The sequence below is a fragment of the Eptatretus burgeri genome, chromosome 4 (assembly GCF_056783735.1).
Source record: "Eptatretus burgeri isolate ZD-2024b chromosome 4, Ebu_testis_v1, whole genome shotgun sequence".
Taxonomy (NCBI): domain Eukaryota; kingdom Metazoa; phylum Chordata; class Myxini; order Myxiniformes; family Myxinidae; genus Eptatretus; species Eptatretus burgeri.
Genome location: NC_140964.1, coordinates 4,417,784 through 4,433,209, shown reverse-complemented (window position 1 = coordinate 4,433,209; position 15,426 = coordinate 4,417,784). Strand labels below are relative to the sequence as shown.

General features: G+C 46.1%; 1 protein-coding gene across 4 annotated transcripts in view; it reads left to right on the top strand.

Annotated features, from left to right (window-relative positions):
* Positions 1–15,426, top strand: part of LOC147027367 (unconventional myosin-Id-like) — a 128,459-nt gene that overhangs the window by 49,747 nt on the left and 63,286 nt on the right. For all 4 annotated transcript variants that reach the window (XR_015057016.1, XR_015057015.1, XR_015057014.1 and 1 more), the window contains exons 9-15: positions 1–93; positions 4,627–4,741; positions 9,434–9,604; positions 12,609–12,679; positions 13,000–13,074; positions 13,307–13,439; positions 15,132–15,298. The exon at positions 1–93 is cut by the window's left edge and continues 53 nt beyond it. Coding sequence is in view for 1 of the 4 variants with exons in the window: in XM_085876717.1 (XP_085732843.1) it covers positions 1–93; positions 4,627–4,741; positions 9,434–9,604; positions 12,609–12,679; positions 13,000–13,074; positions 13,307–13,439; positions 15,132–15,298 (825 nt within the window). In the remaining 3 variants the exon portion in view is untranslated. The remainder of the gene's footprint in view (positions 94–4,626; positions 4,742–9,433; positions 9,605–12,608; positions 12,680–12,999; positions 13,075–13,306; positions 13,440–15,131; positions 15,299–15,426) is intronic.

Genomic DNA, 15,426 nt, shown 5'->3' with positions numbered 1-15,426 from the left:
TGAAATCGTGGGCTACGATCCCCGTACGCACGGAAAGAACACGGTCATCGGAGTGCTCGACATCTACGGCTTCGAGATTTTCGACAACAACAGGTAAGCTCAGCTTTTTGGCAGAAAATCATTCGTAGTGGTTGTCGTGTTTCTCTTTGCGATGGCATCATTTTAGAGGCGATTTTTGTTTGCTTGATCCTTATTATAAAGAAGAAGGAAGAAAAAAAAATATGCAGGAAGTTAGTAGAACAAACAGGTAACAGAAATGTAAATGAAAAAAAAACCAAACGAGTTTTTCAACCCCATCCCCTTCACAGAAACGGAAACTTATTGCTTCCCATCACGATCTCATTTTATCCTTCTCACCTGTCCATGTGTCGCCTCTTCGTCTACCTTCTGCTGTTTCATCCATTCGCATTCTTTCTTGCTGCACGTTCCATCCCACATTATCTGTGTAACGCACGTCTTCCATTAGCTTTTTGTGTGAGTGACAAAGTGTTCCATCCATTGGGACCACACTCTGTGCAGAGCGTTGGTGCTGCCTAAGCAGTCTCCTTGACTATAGGGTACAATCCTCGACGGGTCGCCACTCCGACACAGGATACCAGCAAGCTGGCACTCATTTTGCCTACCTCGGAAAGATGACAGGCAGAGTCAACCCCACCTTGTGTTAATTCAACAGCCGAATGGGATTTGAATTCAGGATCCTAGGATCCCAAGCCCACCACCCTAATCATGAGGCCAGCACCAGGCAGAAAGTGTTCCCAATCGCCATTATTGCTGCTCCTTCATGGTCACAAGTACCATTTGGACATCAAGTTTGCTTTCCCTTTCTGAAAGGTTTACAACTCCCACGGGACACAGACGTGATCCCTAATCAGTATTCTGTGGGTCTTTAATGCTCAAGAGCGTCAACCTTTTTCATCTCCCACGAGGATCCTTTTCGACCTTTCGAGAATCACCAAAGATTTTGCACATCACATCACATCACATCACATCACTACACGGGTTTCGCCACAAGAGAGAGCTATAACCTTACGGATCACCAAGGCAACATCAGCCCATTCTTTCACCTTGCTCTGTTTTATTGTCGTCTATTGTCTATTGTACCATTTAGTCCAGGGGGTCCTCAAATGTTTTCGATCATGGACCAGAACCAAAATTCCTTCGCACCTCATGGGCCACACAACCAAAGATATTTTAACCGAGTGAACGCTGCATTCTGTGGACCCCTCCCCTTAAAAATGTCCTTGCATAAAAATTTATCTATTTCCTCCCCATCCCCGCTAATATCATTCTCACAGGCAATTAGGGTCGTTAAGCATGAGTATTCCAGTAACAAGTGAATAAAATTGATAGACAGCAGTACCCTCCATTCACCATGCCACATCACCATCTGACCTGTACAGCATGAAGGTGCGCCAACTTTCATTTGTGAGAACGAATAATACAAATAGTTTATCAAAATACTGTATTATAGTTATCGCAAGGCAAACTGAGCGGTCGGTGCAGTGCGGTGTACGTGAGCAGCGCAGTCGCTTTTGCTCGTCCATGATCTTCTCAACACAGGGCCCGAACCGAGAGTTACCCAGGCGGAGACGGTGTTCAAGATGAGGGTCTGCGAGGTGGGAGCAGTGCTTCTTCTTGGCATACTTCATAACTCGAGAACACTGCCTCACAGATCTGTGTGTACTGCCAAAAATGGCCGATGAACTTGCATGCGTGCTTGCATGGAAAGGACGAGGCAGGCAAACTCTGGTAGAAATCCAGAATCGATGACGTGTGAAACTGTCCCTTCAGATCGATACTTGCTTTTGCAGCTCAACCAGCTCCCTCTGCAGATGATTCGGTGCCGTCGTCGTCTCGACACCTTGAATAACAACTGCTGACTCTGGAGGGTCTTCTTCAGTCATGATATCTTCTCCTTACGCGCATCACCCATGATGTTGTCGTACTTGGAACCATGGCGTGTGGAGTAGTGGCGCTCCACATTTCCCTTCTACGGCAATGCCACTGTCTCCTTGCAGACAGGAGAACCTGACTATATTGTGCTCCATGAAGAACTTCTCCTCCCACACCTTGTTGAAATGATGGTTCTCAGGATCACCCATCCCCCTTCTTGCTGTCCATCGCTGTGTTCACCCGAAATGAGGAAACCATATTAATTAGCACTGAGGAACACAGCCATGGGTGGTAGACATTGGGAAGAGGGAGGTGGAGTACGAGTTTGCCAAATATCACCTGTATTCAATTCTGTATTTCTTCCTTTTTCTCAACACCTTAAAACTAAATCTTCCTTGAATGTAAAGTTTGCAAACGATTTTTCCTTCTTCCTTTTTTAAAAGTATTTTAAACTTTTTAAAACGCTCCACTTTCACCAATTCCCTATCAGGAATTTACCACGTATTCTTGTTCTTCACTGCAGACCATCATGCTTCTTTTTCTTCACAAAGATTATTTCGTTCCTTTCTACTGTTCCCTTTGTTCGGTTGCATCCTCATTTGCTCTGTATTCCAGCTCTTGCATGAGCCTGATTATGTATACCAAAAAAAATTAATTGACGGGGGATGAGGAAGGTTTAGCGCTGCGATCAGGACTGATTATGCCCGCGGTCTGGATGTGGACCGCGGCCCGTCTTTTGAGGACCCGTGCTTTAGTCGATTGTACTGTTTGCTTCGTCTGTTGTAGCACTGGTGAACATAGTCTATTGAGCCATTGATGTCGTCTTGTAGTGATGGTTTAGTCTGTTGCTCCATTAGTTGAGTGTATTGTGCTGTTGCTTTGGCCTGTCATACCGCTGGTTTGGCCCGTCGTACCGCGGGTTTGGCCTGTCATACCACTGGGTTTCGCCTGTCGTTCCGCTGGGTTTCGCCTGTCGTTCCGCTGGGTTTCGCCTGTCGTTCCGCTGGGTTTTGCCTGTCGTTCCGCTGGGTTTCGCCTGTCGTTCCGCTGGGTTTCGCCTGTCGTTCCGCTGGGTTTCGCCTGTCGTTCCGCTGGGTTTCGCCTGTCGTTCCGCTGGGTTTCGCCTGTCGTTCCGCTGGGTTTCGCCTGTCGTTCCGCTGGGTTTCGCCTGTCGTTCCGCTGGGTTTCGCCTGTCGTTCCGCTGGGTTTGGCCTGTCGTACCGCTGGTTTGGCCTGTCGTACCGCTGGTTTGGCCTGTCGTTCCACTGGTTTGGCCTGTCGTACCGCCGGTTTAGCCTGTCGCTCCGCTGGTTTGGCCTGTCGTACCACTGTTTTCGCCTGTCCTTCCGCTGGGTTCCGCCTGTCGCTCCGCTGGTTTGGCCTGTCATACCGCCGCTTTCGCCTGTCGTACCACTGTTTTCGCCTGTCCTTCCACTGGGTTCCGCCTGTCGTTCCGCTGGTTTGGCCTGTCGTACCGCTGGTTTGGCCTGTCGTACCGCTGGTTTGGCCTGTCGTTCCACTGGTTTGGCCTGTCGTACCGCCGGTTTAGCCTGTCGCTCCGCTGGTTTGGCCTGTCGTACCACTGTTTTCGCCTGTCCTTCCGCTGGGTTCCGCCTGTCGCTCCGCTGGTTTGGCCTGTCATACCGCCGCTTTCGCCTGTCGTACCACTGTTTTCGCCTGTCCTTCCACTGGGTTCCGCCTGTCGTTCCGCTGGGTTTCGCCTGTCGTTCCGCTGGGTTTCGCCTGTCGTTCCGCTGGGTTTCGCCTGTCGTTCCGCTGGGTTTCGCCTGTCATTCCGCTGGGTTTCGCCTGTCGTTCTGCTGGTTCTGCCTGTTGCTCCGCTGGTTTTCGCCTGTCGTTCTGCTGGTTTTGCCTGTCGTACCGCTGGTTTGGCCTGTCGTACCACTGGTTTGGCCTGTCGTACCACTGGTTTGGCCTGTCGTTCCGCTGTTTTCGCCTGTCGTTCCGCTGGTTTCGCCTGTCCTTCCGCTGGTTTGGCCTGTCGTACCGCTGGTTTAGCCTGTCGCTCCGCCGGTTTGGCCTGTCGTTCTGCTGTTTTCACCTGTCATTCCGATGGGCTTCGCCTGTCATTCCGCTGGGCTTCGCCTGTCATTCCGATGGGCTTCGCCTGTCATTCCGCTGGGTTTCGCCTGTTGTTCTGCTGGTTCTGCCTGTCGCTCCACTGGTTTCGCCTGTCGTTCCGCTGGTTTTCGCCTGTCGTTCCATTGGTTTTCGCCTGTCGTTCCACTATTTTTGCCTGTCGTGCCGCTGGTTTGACCTGTCGTTCTGCTATTTTCGCCTGTCGTTCCGCTGGTTCGGCCTGTCGTGCCGTTGGTTCGGCCTGTCGTGCCATTGGTTCGGCCTGTCATGCCATTGGTTCGGCCTGTCGTGCCGCTGGTTTATCTTTGTTTTTGGCATTTGGACAATATTTTGTGTTTTTGCTAACTTTTTTTTTTACATTCACGTCACAAACTGAATTGATGCCGCATTCTGTGTTGTTTTGTAATCTCCGTAATTTTAATTTTCAGTTGATTTGTTTGTCGAAATACATTCCTTGTGGTATTGTCCTAATTCATGTCGTTCAGCTCGCCTGTTCAATTGTCTTTGAGCTAATTCTCTGATTGTCTATCATCTAATTTTTCTAACACCAAATCTTTCGAAGACCTAATTGTATTACATCGTTATCTTTTCCTGACTCTAAGTGAATGATGTGACCTGTTCTCATCTTCTCAGCCTCGAGCAGTTCTGCATCAATTATTGCAATGAGAAACTTCAGCAGCTCTTCATCGAGCTTGTTCTTAAACAGGAACAAGAGGAGTACCAGAGAGAAGGAATCACATGGCAGCACGTGAGTTCTTCCACTTTTAACAGTTCATCGTGCCTCAGCAATGTCCTAATGGCGTAATATAGGGAGGGACACTATTTATTACATATAAAGTAATGTACTACCCCTTCCCCCCTTTTCCACACCTTGCTTAATTGTGTGGTGTACATAATAAGTAGATGATTTCTGAAATGCTTGTTTACTTTGTGGTTTCTTTCGATGGTTGATGATCGTCATTCTGATCACAATGATAATTCATTGTGTCTGTGTCTGTGTCTGTGTCTGTGTCTGTGTCTGTGTCTGTGTCTGTGTCTGTGTGTGATTCGGTTCCACTCGCAGGGCACTTTTAACCTGCCATTACGAGTATGAAACCTATGATTCAAGTCGTGTTTGAAAAAATAATTTTCAGCATTTCGAACATAAAAGGTGGTTAAGCATAATTATTAATGTGTTCCTGTATGGAAATATAGGAATATGAGAAATATGTGTGGAAGAGAGGAGTCGGGTTCCTGTAATTTCCCGTTAATACAATTAGCTCGGGAGGGCCGTGGCTAAAACACATGGATACATACACGAACGGACGCTTATCCTTTCACAAATAGATGCAAAAAGCTCGTATAATTTAAATTGCGGACCCGGAACCAAGAAAACAATAAATACTGTACTTGTACGGGCTGTGAGTGCCTTTCTTTTCTTATTTTCTGGATTTCATGTCGATCGCAATTGATATGAAATCCTTTGTTTTCTCCAACAGTCTCATCTCAGACCACCAATTCTGATTCAGACCAGGTCACTCCACCTTAGACATGCTTCTTCCACTCTCCCAACAATGTATGGAGGCCCTCAATATCAGACATTAGATCAAGGCTGTCTCTCTGGACATATCACGAGCTTTCGATACAGTCTGGTATCCCTCCTTGCTCTCCAAACTCTGCCTATGGCATCCAAGACCAACGACAAACATGGCTTACTGACTCCCTCTCCTCTCGTAGCCAATTACCACGTGACACTCAATGGGATCCTTTCATCTCCGATCCCTGTCAAGGCCGGAGTGCCCCAAGGCGGTGTTCTGGGCCCAGCACTATTCCTAATCGTCATCAATGATCTCTCTGACTCTGGAAATATCATTTATCTATTTGCTGACGACTCCACCCTCGACCATGACATCCCTCATCCTTCAGACAGGCAGGCTGCAACCTCTTCCCTTTCTTTAGACCTTGGAAAAAAAAATCACAAACTGGTCAAACACCTGGAAATACGTCTTTAAATCCTGACAACTCTCTTTCTCTTTCTTTTTCTCTTTCTCTCTCCGAAACGACTGTCAGACAAACTTTCCCATTACTTTCTTAACAATCCTCTTGACAATCAGCGATGATCCTTCTTGGTCAAACTACATTTGGCCTCCAAAGCCTGTTGCCGACTGGGCATCCTCCGTCGTACAAAGTCCTTCCTTGGCAAACCTGAATTCATATCCACCGACAAGGCCTTCATCCGCATATCTGAAAGGTACATATGGTCCACCATCAAGCACCTTCGAGCAAAAATCCAGGATCACTCCAAACCTTCACTCATTTTGTTGCTCCTTTTTTTTTCCCACCTGTGGAACCACATCCATGTCCTCTTCCATCTCAATCTTCCCTCCAGGTCATTAAGATGGCTGTTCACCTCCATCCTCCATCCTCCATCATCCAGATGGATCCAGATCATCATCATCCAGATCATCCTCCATCCAAAACCCCCCCCCCCACCCCTCATTCTTCCCCCTCACCCATTATTTGTTCATGTCTCCCACTCTTTTGTCCTTCAATCCTGCAGTTGTTTCCTCCCCCCCCCCCAACCATCTCTCCACTACTCCTTTTGTTCTGTTGTGTCCCAATCCATTCAGTGTTCTTGCACTTCCATGAGCCTGTCTCTCTTCAAAAAAATAATAATACTAAACTTTAGGAGGGAACCTATTTCCATTTGCCTATTTTATTGAAATGGTAATTTCTTTTGTCCCAATTTTTTTTTGTTGTTGCAATCAACCATTATCCTTCATTGTTGGAAATGTCCTTCCAAAGCTGGCAAATCAAAGCAGTTGTAATTGCTTTTTAAACCAGAAATTCTTCCAACGCACGTGTCCTCAGCTCCACTGCATCATGGAGGTTAAACCAGGAACCGTTTAGTTTTGTCTTCATTTGGCAGAACATGATGCTCAACAGCTCGTTTTTAATCATAAGGTTTAATCCGTACATACTCAGCGCAAGCCTTCTGGTTGCATCATCTCTCGTAGGTTACTGTGGGATCTCTAGTGCCAGCGGATGGGACGTCCGGCTTATCGCCTCCCATCTGAGGGACGGCAACTCCCGGCCTGAGAAGCACAAATCCGACATTTTCGAGTCGGGTTGAGAATCGAACCCAGATTAGATGACTCGGAGCGACCTCGCCGTTGTTCTCATTCCCAAAAATTCATTTTGAGATTTTTCTCGAAATCCGAGAATTTCTTTAATTTTTTTATTCGAATGCACTCTGAGTTTATCTGTTCGCTTTCCTCGATTAAATAATCTCTCGAGTCAGTGACACTGACGTGCGTTTCCGTGTTACCCCCACCTTGTTTACGTGGTGAGATCCTGCAGGTGGCTTTGGCCGCCGAATGATGAACCGAAATCAAGACGCTATTTCTGGAACCATAAAATGGCAGTCCTGTGGGTGGCTTGGCTGCCTAAACCGATGTTGCTCGTGCTCAGAGCTCTGTGTAAACCACAAACGATTCAACTTTGTGAAATTTATCATTGCCAGCATTGTGTGGATTCAGTGTTGTATATTTAATTTGCACGATTTGGAGAGTGGAGAGTGGGTTGAGGACAGAGGGAAATTGAGGAGTATTGTAGTCAAGGCAGTAGAGAAGCTTGGTACCATTTGCCGTCACGCCTTATGGAGGGAGAGAGGACCGAGAAGATCCAACTCGACTGTCTCACTTCCTACCGTTAACTCAAATGCTTAATGGCCCGAACCAAAGGCTTGCTCTGTAATTTAAATTGCGACTCGTTTTCACATTTCATTTGGGAAGGAATCGCTCTTGGAATGAGAATAAACCAAATTAAATTGGAGCCACAAACTTAACCAGTCTTATCTGTGCAGGACTTTATTAGCTCGTCCAATTCATGGGTCTCTTGTCCAATTCATCCTCCACCTCCCCGTTGTCAGTACTTCCCCTCCTCCCTCCTTTAAATGTGGCATAAACTTTGATATGGGTTTTATCAACTTTATAACTTTGGGGTGGCATCAAGAGGAATTCCTGTTTTTACCCAATCATTTGTGCATCCACAGTAAGTGTGCATTTCTTCATCTCTACACTTTCAAAATGCTAATGCCGGTATTAATAATCATTATTATCTTTTTGAACATTGAAGCTTTTCTCCAGTCATTGAGACCCTGTCCCACTTTCACCTACAGCTGCTCTCTCCGTGCTATGCTGTACCTGTGTCATCTTCTTCTGCTGTTTCCCCTTCTTCCAGTGTCATTCTGTTCTTCCATGGACTTCAATAACAGAATTTTTTTTTTTAATTATAATAATATAAATGATATTAATAACTCGAGCGAGGTCGACGGCGCGCCATCGCAAATCCCCACGCTTCCCACCGAAAGGAAAGTTGAACGATGATGGCAAAAAGTTTCACCAAGAATGACCCAAAATCAAATATTGAGTTAAAAAAGAAATCTTCTGTTTTGACCCTTTTGTGACCCTAAGTCTCCCACACCCTCGGGGCATGAACTGGGGGTCGAATTCAAAACATCGTTGCATATTTCATGCGTCCCCTGATGTTGATTAGATATGCAATGTTTTATTTATAATGTGCCCCTAATTACATTTTATGGGACTTGACCTTTTGACCTTATCCCAACCCCCCCCCCCCGGGGGGCAGGGCCAAAGATGATGCTGCTCTCACACGTTCTTGCCATGTGGTGATCATAACTACCAAGTTTGATGGATTTCTGCACAACCGTTTAGGAGGAAATAGCATGACGGACGGATAGACAGACAGAGCCAATTACAATATCCCTCCATTTAATAATAATAATAATAATAATAATAATAATAATAATAATAATAATGACAAAATGTATAATGACAGTGATGATTATTTAAAAATAGGCATCTCATTTCTTTTCCAATTTCTCCTTGGTGAAGATTGCGCAAGCTATCGCCGACACCATAAGCCAAATTCCAAATTCCTGCCCAAACGAGTTGAACGTCAGGCCTGGTCAGGCGGTTCATGAAGACTTTGGCCAAGCTTCCCCGGCCGCCCCCACAAAGAAGGTGGTGGGATAATGGTCGCCATTAAAAAAGAAGAAGAAGAAGAAGAAGATATATTTTCCAATTTCATGATATAATCTAGTTTTGCTTGTTCGATCCTTTCCAAGTTGGTGTGATCACATGAACATGGTTTGTGACGTACCATCTTTGTACTATGTACACAAAAGAGTGAACTCGTCACTCTCTTTGCATTCTTCCCACGCCCGTACATGCCCCGCCCCTTTTTTACTACCTCAACCTGTTTCCCTTCTCTCCGCACCCCTCTCATACTCCTCCCAACCTCCTTTCTCACTCCCATCATCCTCTTCATTTATAGTTCCTCAATGTATCCACCCCCCCCCCTGCCCCGGTCCTAAGTAAGATGTGCAAATGATGTACTAAATTGAATGTCTTTCATTGCACCACATGTTCGATTCCAGATTGACTATTTCAACAACCAAGTGATCTGCGAGCTCGTCGAACAGCCGCACCGTGGAATCATTGCCATTTTGGATGAAGCCTGCATGAACGTTGGTCATGTTACTGACGCCATGTTTTTGGATGCTATGAACACTAAGCTTGGGAAACACCAGCACTACACCAGTCGAAAGGTAGGCCCACCGGATACCGGCCATTGACGAGTACTTGCTGCCACGATCGCTTTGATTTAAAATTTCGAATCGGTTTCATCTCTTGGTTTCATTTCTCATGGGGTTCAATATAACTTTAAAACTCTCTACTCGTATGTTTCCACAAGGGGTGAGGGTGTTGCGTCATGAAACGTGCCGTCTTTTGGAGAGGGTGTCAATCCAGACCATTAAAGACCCCCTCAAATGAAAGTGTGAGCGGGCCTACACGTGTTATGATGTCAGGCATCCTAAAGGCCATTGATTGATTTATCTTCCGCTATCCAAGCTCGACGAATCAGATGCTCGCAGGAGGACATAATTTTTTTTTACCGTCCTTCCTTTCACGTTTTAGTGCTAAAGGTCAGAGCAAACATGGAGCCCAGTGTCGAGATGGCGAAGGAAAGATTCTGCACAAAGCCGCTCCTTCAAACGGGCCAAAGCTGGGAGGGAATACCAAATAGTTTAGTGCTCGACTTGGGAAAACCTTCCCACAATCAGGTACGCCGATGGCCTGGGAATCCGAGGCCCGCTCCTTCGGCCGCACTTTCTGTTGGGCCAGACGTGCTCGAGGGAGTGAAGGAGGACAACGAAGACCGCTGGAAGAGAGATTTTGATTCCTGGCGACGGTAAAAGTCATAACCTCATGCTTGAAGGAAGGCCAGCACCAAATTTGAGGAAATATGCTGTGGCACAGGAAGTGACCTTGTGAGCTTTGTTATTTTGGTGAAGGGAAAACGTGACAAAAAAAAGCAAACATGACGTCGTCACTTTGGTGCAGCCTGCAGGGACAGCGGTGTAATGGAGAAGCGCAAGACAACCCCGAAATAGATCCAATTAATGGTGAAAATTGCATAATTCAAGCTCTGAGATGTCCAAGCTGCATTGCCCAGCTCTTCGATTCCATTACGCCACTCAGTTTTTACTCGCGTCCTGTGAAAGGCAGCACTCTGTTACTCAGGGCGTCGTGGCCTTTTTGTCATCCATATTGGCAAGGTGAGACACGGTTCGTGGAATGCTCTCACTCTGCTTGTTAATTGGCTGAGTGGCAGCAGGGTACCATTAGTGGGCTGCTTTGTGCAAAAGCTATAAAACTTAATTTTTCATCCACTCCAACCTTCAACCTTCCTCCCTCCCCCCGCTACCTCCCCTCCACACCAAACAACCCTCCTCCGTCTCTCAATCTTATCCAAATGACCGTTTGGAATTGCTGGTGGCCACCTGCAAACTTGGCCATCTTGGAATTGCTGGTGGCCACCTGCACACTTGGGTATACTGTGAGCGCTGAGGGGGCACGTCCCCAATTGCATTGACGAGCAGGATGTAGTCACTCACTATTTAAGTGTCCATATTGCCGTGATAAATCTGCGGTTCATTTTCAAGGCCGTCGCTCAGACAAGGTGCCAGATGCTGGCTCATGGCGGCAATAATGTATTTGCACGCGTGGACAGGCGAGTCGGGAACATTGTCACCGTGCAATGAAAGGATCAATCCGTGCATGTCCCCCTGGTTCTGATTTGTAGATCCAGTGCTCCATCCAAGGTTGACTTACTGGAATTGTCTTTGGCTCGCCATCGAAGATGTCCTGCATTTGTGTATTTCATGACGTCCACAAAGACGATCGACATCCTTCTGTGGAACTGGATTCTTGATTTGTATTCATGGAATTTAGAACTCCATTCGGTGCTTCTTCGGCCTGTTCTTCATATTGAGCGTTAAAAATGGAGTAAAATCAGCACGTATCCGCTAAAACGTATGGAGGTCGGAGTACTTGCTGTACATGGTACATTCATTCACCGATTCGTTCTCATCGGTGGTTAAATATCGGTATCTTCTGGGTGCATGGAGGCAAGGCAATGACCGGAGGATGAGAAAGGGTCCCATTGAGGAAGAGTGATGTAACCAATCCACTATAAACCTGTAAGGTTGAGTTTTATGATGGGACAAACTGTAATATCCACTCTTCATTGGCATTGTATAATAATAATAATAATAATTAATAAAAACAAAATCAGTGGTTGTATAAAATAAGCAATCCCTTGTGCAATGACTAAATTTTTTTCCTTTTTGTATCCAGATCACGTGAACCCTTTAATGGGTTCGAGACCATAAGATGCATCTTTTCTCCCAGAGTGTGCACGGTGTTTCGTCGTTTCTCTGAATGCTTTAATCACCGAACGGGAGTCCTGTTATACTGTCGGGATTAATTCAATCGGAGTATGGGATGTGCAGCCTGCAGAATCCCATTACGCTCGAGTGTGCTGCCAGTAACCGGCGCTTCTCCGTCGTGGGCCGTACGGACCATCGGCCTGAATATAATAGGGGGTGCGGTGGTGGTGGTGGTGGGGGTGGTGGGTGGGGGGGGGGAGCGATGTGTTTAATTTTTATATTCCTCACGTTTTATGGTTTGTATGCCTGCAAATTGGGATGACGGTGTGAAATGGAGTCTGACCTCATCTTCATGATGGATAGCCTTGTCGTACCTGGCTATAACCACATCCCGGTAATGTTATACCCGGCGGGTCGTCTAATTTGAACAACGCGGAAATTAATTTTGTGGGAAACGTTCTTGCTTCTTGTGCATACTCTAAAACATGAGAGATAGAGATAGATTGGGACCGTAGTCTGTGCAGAGCGTTGGTGCTGCCTAAGCAGTCTCCTTGGCTATTGGGCACAATCCTGGACGGGTCACCACTCCGACACAGGATACCAGCATGCTTTCACTCATTTTGCCGACCTCGGAAGGATGACAGGTCGAGTTAAACCCACCTAGTCTTAATTCAACGGCTGAGCAGGATTTGAACTCGGGACCCTCGGATCCAAAGCCCGCCACCCTAACCATTAAGCCAACACCAGGCCTCCTGAAACCGCGAATAAAACGCTTTGAAAATCGAGTGAACCGAAGATCTCCTCGTTCCATACACCCACTTGGTTTTCTGTTGTCCCTTGTAAATGAAATGAACCTCATCTCTTGCTTTCCAACTTCCAGCTGAGACCAACGGACAAGTCTCTGGATTTTGGGCGCCATTTCCGCATTCGCCATTATGCTGGTGATGTGACGTGAGTTTCTGTGGTTTCTTTTTATTTGTTTTTGCTCATTTCCCATGAAATTTTAATGAACCAGCGCATGCAGCAGCTTCTGTGATATCCACATGTTTACCTCCCATCTTGATTTGCAATAATTTCCCGTTGTCCGACTCTTATTTGATGGCTCGATGGCTTAACTTACTGAATGGTAACGTTCAGAGTGCAAGCCACTGATACCTTAAAAGCAACACGTTGTACTTGCAAACATCTGTGCGATGTGACGTCACGAAATTACTGATGTCATGATGCCAGCCGAGAATCGACCAATTGATGACAAAACATTCGTGCTGCAGGTACAGTGTGGAAGGTTTCATGGACAAGAATAAAGACCCACTTTTCCAGGACTTTAAGCGCCTGATGTATAACAGGTAAGGATCGTGTTTATCGGCTTCGTGTCTCGTGATTTGCGCGGCTTTATTAATATACGTATGATATGATGATGTGATCTTTCAAATTGAATACCAACATCTTGGAGCTGATGCACATGTGAGTGCATTGTGGTGACGGCTCTCAAAAGCACTTCAACAACCCGGCTTGTGTTTGGTGAACAAATCGCCGCATGGTGATGGAATGCTGATCGTCGCGGTTTCGTGCTGACAGTTCCAATCCAGTACTGAAGGAGATGTGGCCCGAAGGCAAGCTGAGCATCACAGAAGTGACTAAGAGACCGCTCACCGCTGCGACTCTCTTCAAGAACTCCATGATCGCTTTGGTGGAGAACTTGGCGACTAAGGTGAGCGTGCTTGGCTCTTTCTGTCACTGTACCTCGTGCTTCAGACAAGTTTTACTGGTTGCCGGCCGGATAGATGCAAGTCGTTTGATGTTGACCGTTCACCTTGGATGTGATGAAACTCAAGCTTGAGACCAATGTTTATCGGGACCATAGTTTTCCCATTGTCCTTTGTACGGTCTCCTCATCCTTGCCACAATTGTTATCCCGACAGTGGGGTTAACCTTTGCCTTGCCTTGTTGAAAACGTTTCCAAAAGTTTTTTGTGCCATGTTTGTTGATCTCTGCTGGGTCAACATATCTTTTAACGTTGCTGCTTATTCTGTAAATGGTTCTCGGAGATCGCACGGATCATGACACGAAGATATGTTTTTTGTTTGTTTGTTTTTGTTTTTTAAGATCCCTCTGTTGACACAAATTAGAGAGCCACCTCGATGCAGAGAAAAATATCAAATCGAAACCAAATTCAACGTCGGATTCAATTTCGACTTCAGCACTGGTAACGGCAACAGTGCTTTCCATCCAACACTGTTTCCAGCCCCATATCAAGTCTCTCCAAAAGCATCTTCATTTGTGACTACACTATGAGCATTTAGTACTCCCTTGGTGAAACCTCTATAAATTGCTCGAAATTCCCAGCCAAGTATCCACATCGATTGGGCAACCACGCAATCGCTCATTGCTCTCGTTTCTGTAACTCGGGCGAAGTGCTTCCACGTTGCCCACAACATGACATCATTTCTCGGTGAGCTTTACGGATGGGCCAACTCGTAGGATGAAGTATCTTCATATTAGGATTGTGTTGTTGGTATTATTTTTTACACAAGCAGAGTTTCCACCCAATGGGCCATCTTGTTCCAAGCATGCAACACACATCCCTTTTATTTGGGCGGCGTATAGGCAACAGTCCACTGCCTCAATTGCTCCTGAAAATACATTTTTTTTAAAACCTGGGTTATGTACATGAAGCAAAACATGCCTACTAATTATGTGCATATATAATGCATCGTGGTTACACAATCGCTCTGATAATTCCAATTGCACTGGCCCAAAGGCTGACACCTGGAGCCGAAGGCCTGAAGCTTTCGAAACTTGTATGAGAACTTTCTTTAAAATATATTAGTGTTGCTGCTGTTTACCTTTTCATGAAGGTAAAACATTCTGTGTCAGGTTTAAGTTAATGCAATTGCTGGCATTGATCTGGTGAAGAGGACATGATTGTTTTCGAAGCTCAGGGCAGACATCGCAGACTTGTATGAACGTTTTCAGCAATTTGATACACGATGCTTGGAAGAAAAAGAAGTTTCGTTTTTAACCATTTCCCAAAACCAAGAGTACGTTAGTCACTGACGAAGCCGAGCACAGATGCGGTGTTGGTTCTTTTCTTCATGGTGGCCTGTCCTTTTGGGATTGCATCTTCAGGATGTCTGTCCTTTTGCTCCATCAACAGAAACGGGAACCTGCGATCTGTTCTTTACCAAAACTCAGTTTGCACGTTGATGTGCATAATCTCGAGAAAATGCTTCATGACCTTTTTTGGAGCAATTTGCAGCTCCATAACATCTGATAAAATAACTCCAGCAGCGTGTGCAGTTCGATGAGCTCAAACTCTAACGTGGTTCATGATGTGGTCCATCACGACAAAAATTCCGTCGTTTTACAATGACCGTGGATGTCTGTTGCTTTACTTCTACAGGAACCGTATTACGTGCGCTGCATCAAACCGAACGAAGTGAAGTCGCCGGTCTTGTTCGACGAAAAGCGCTGCCAGCATCAGGTCGAATACCTGGGCCTGCTGGAGAATGTCCGCGTCCGCCGTGCGGGCTTCGCCTCCCGTCAATTATATCCACGCTTCCTGCAGAGGTTCGTTTTTTTTGTTTTGTTTGTTTTTTCCTTCCATTCACTCTATGCTGGAACTGACAATAATTGTTTCATTCAATAATGGCAGTTCACTCCCCAGGTGAAGGAAAGCAGGGAAGTCATTAACCTTG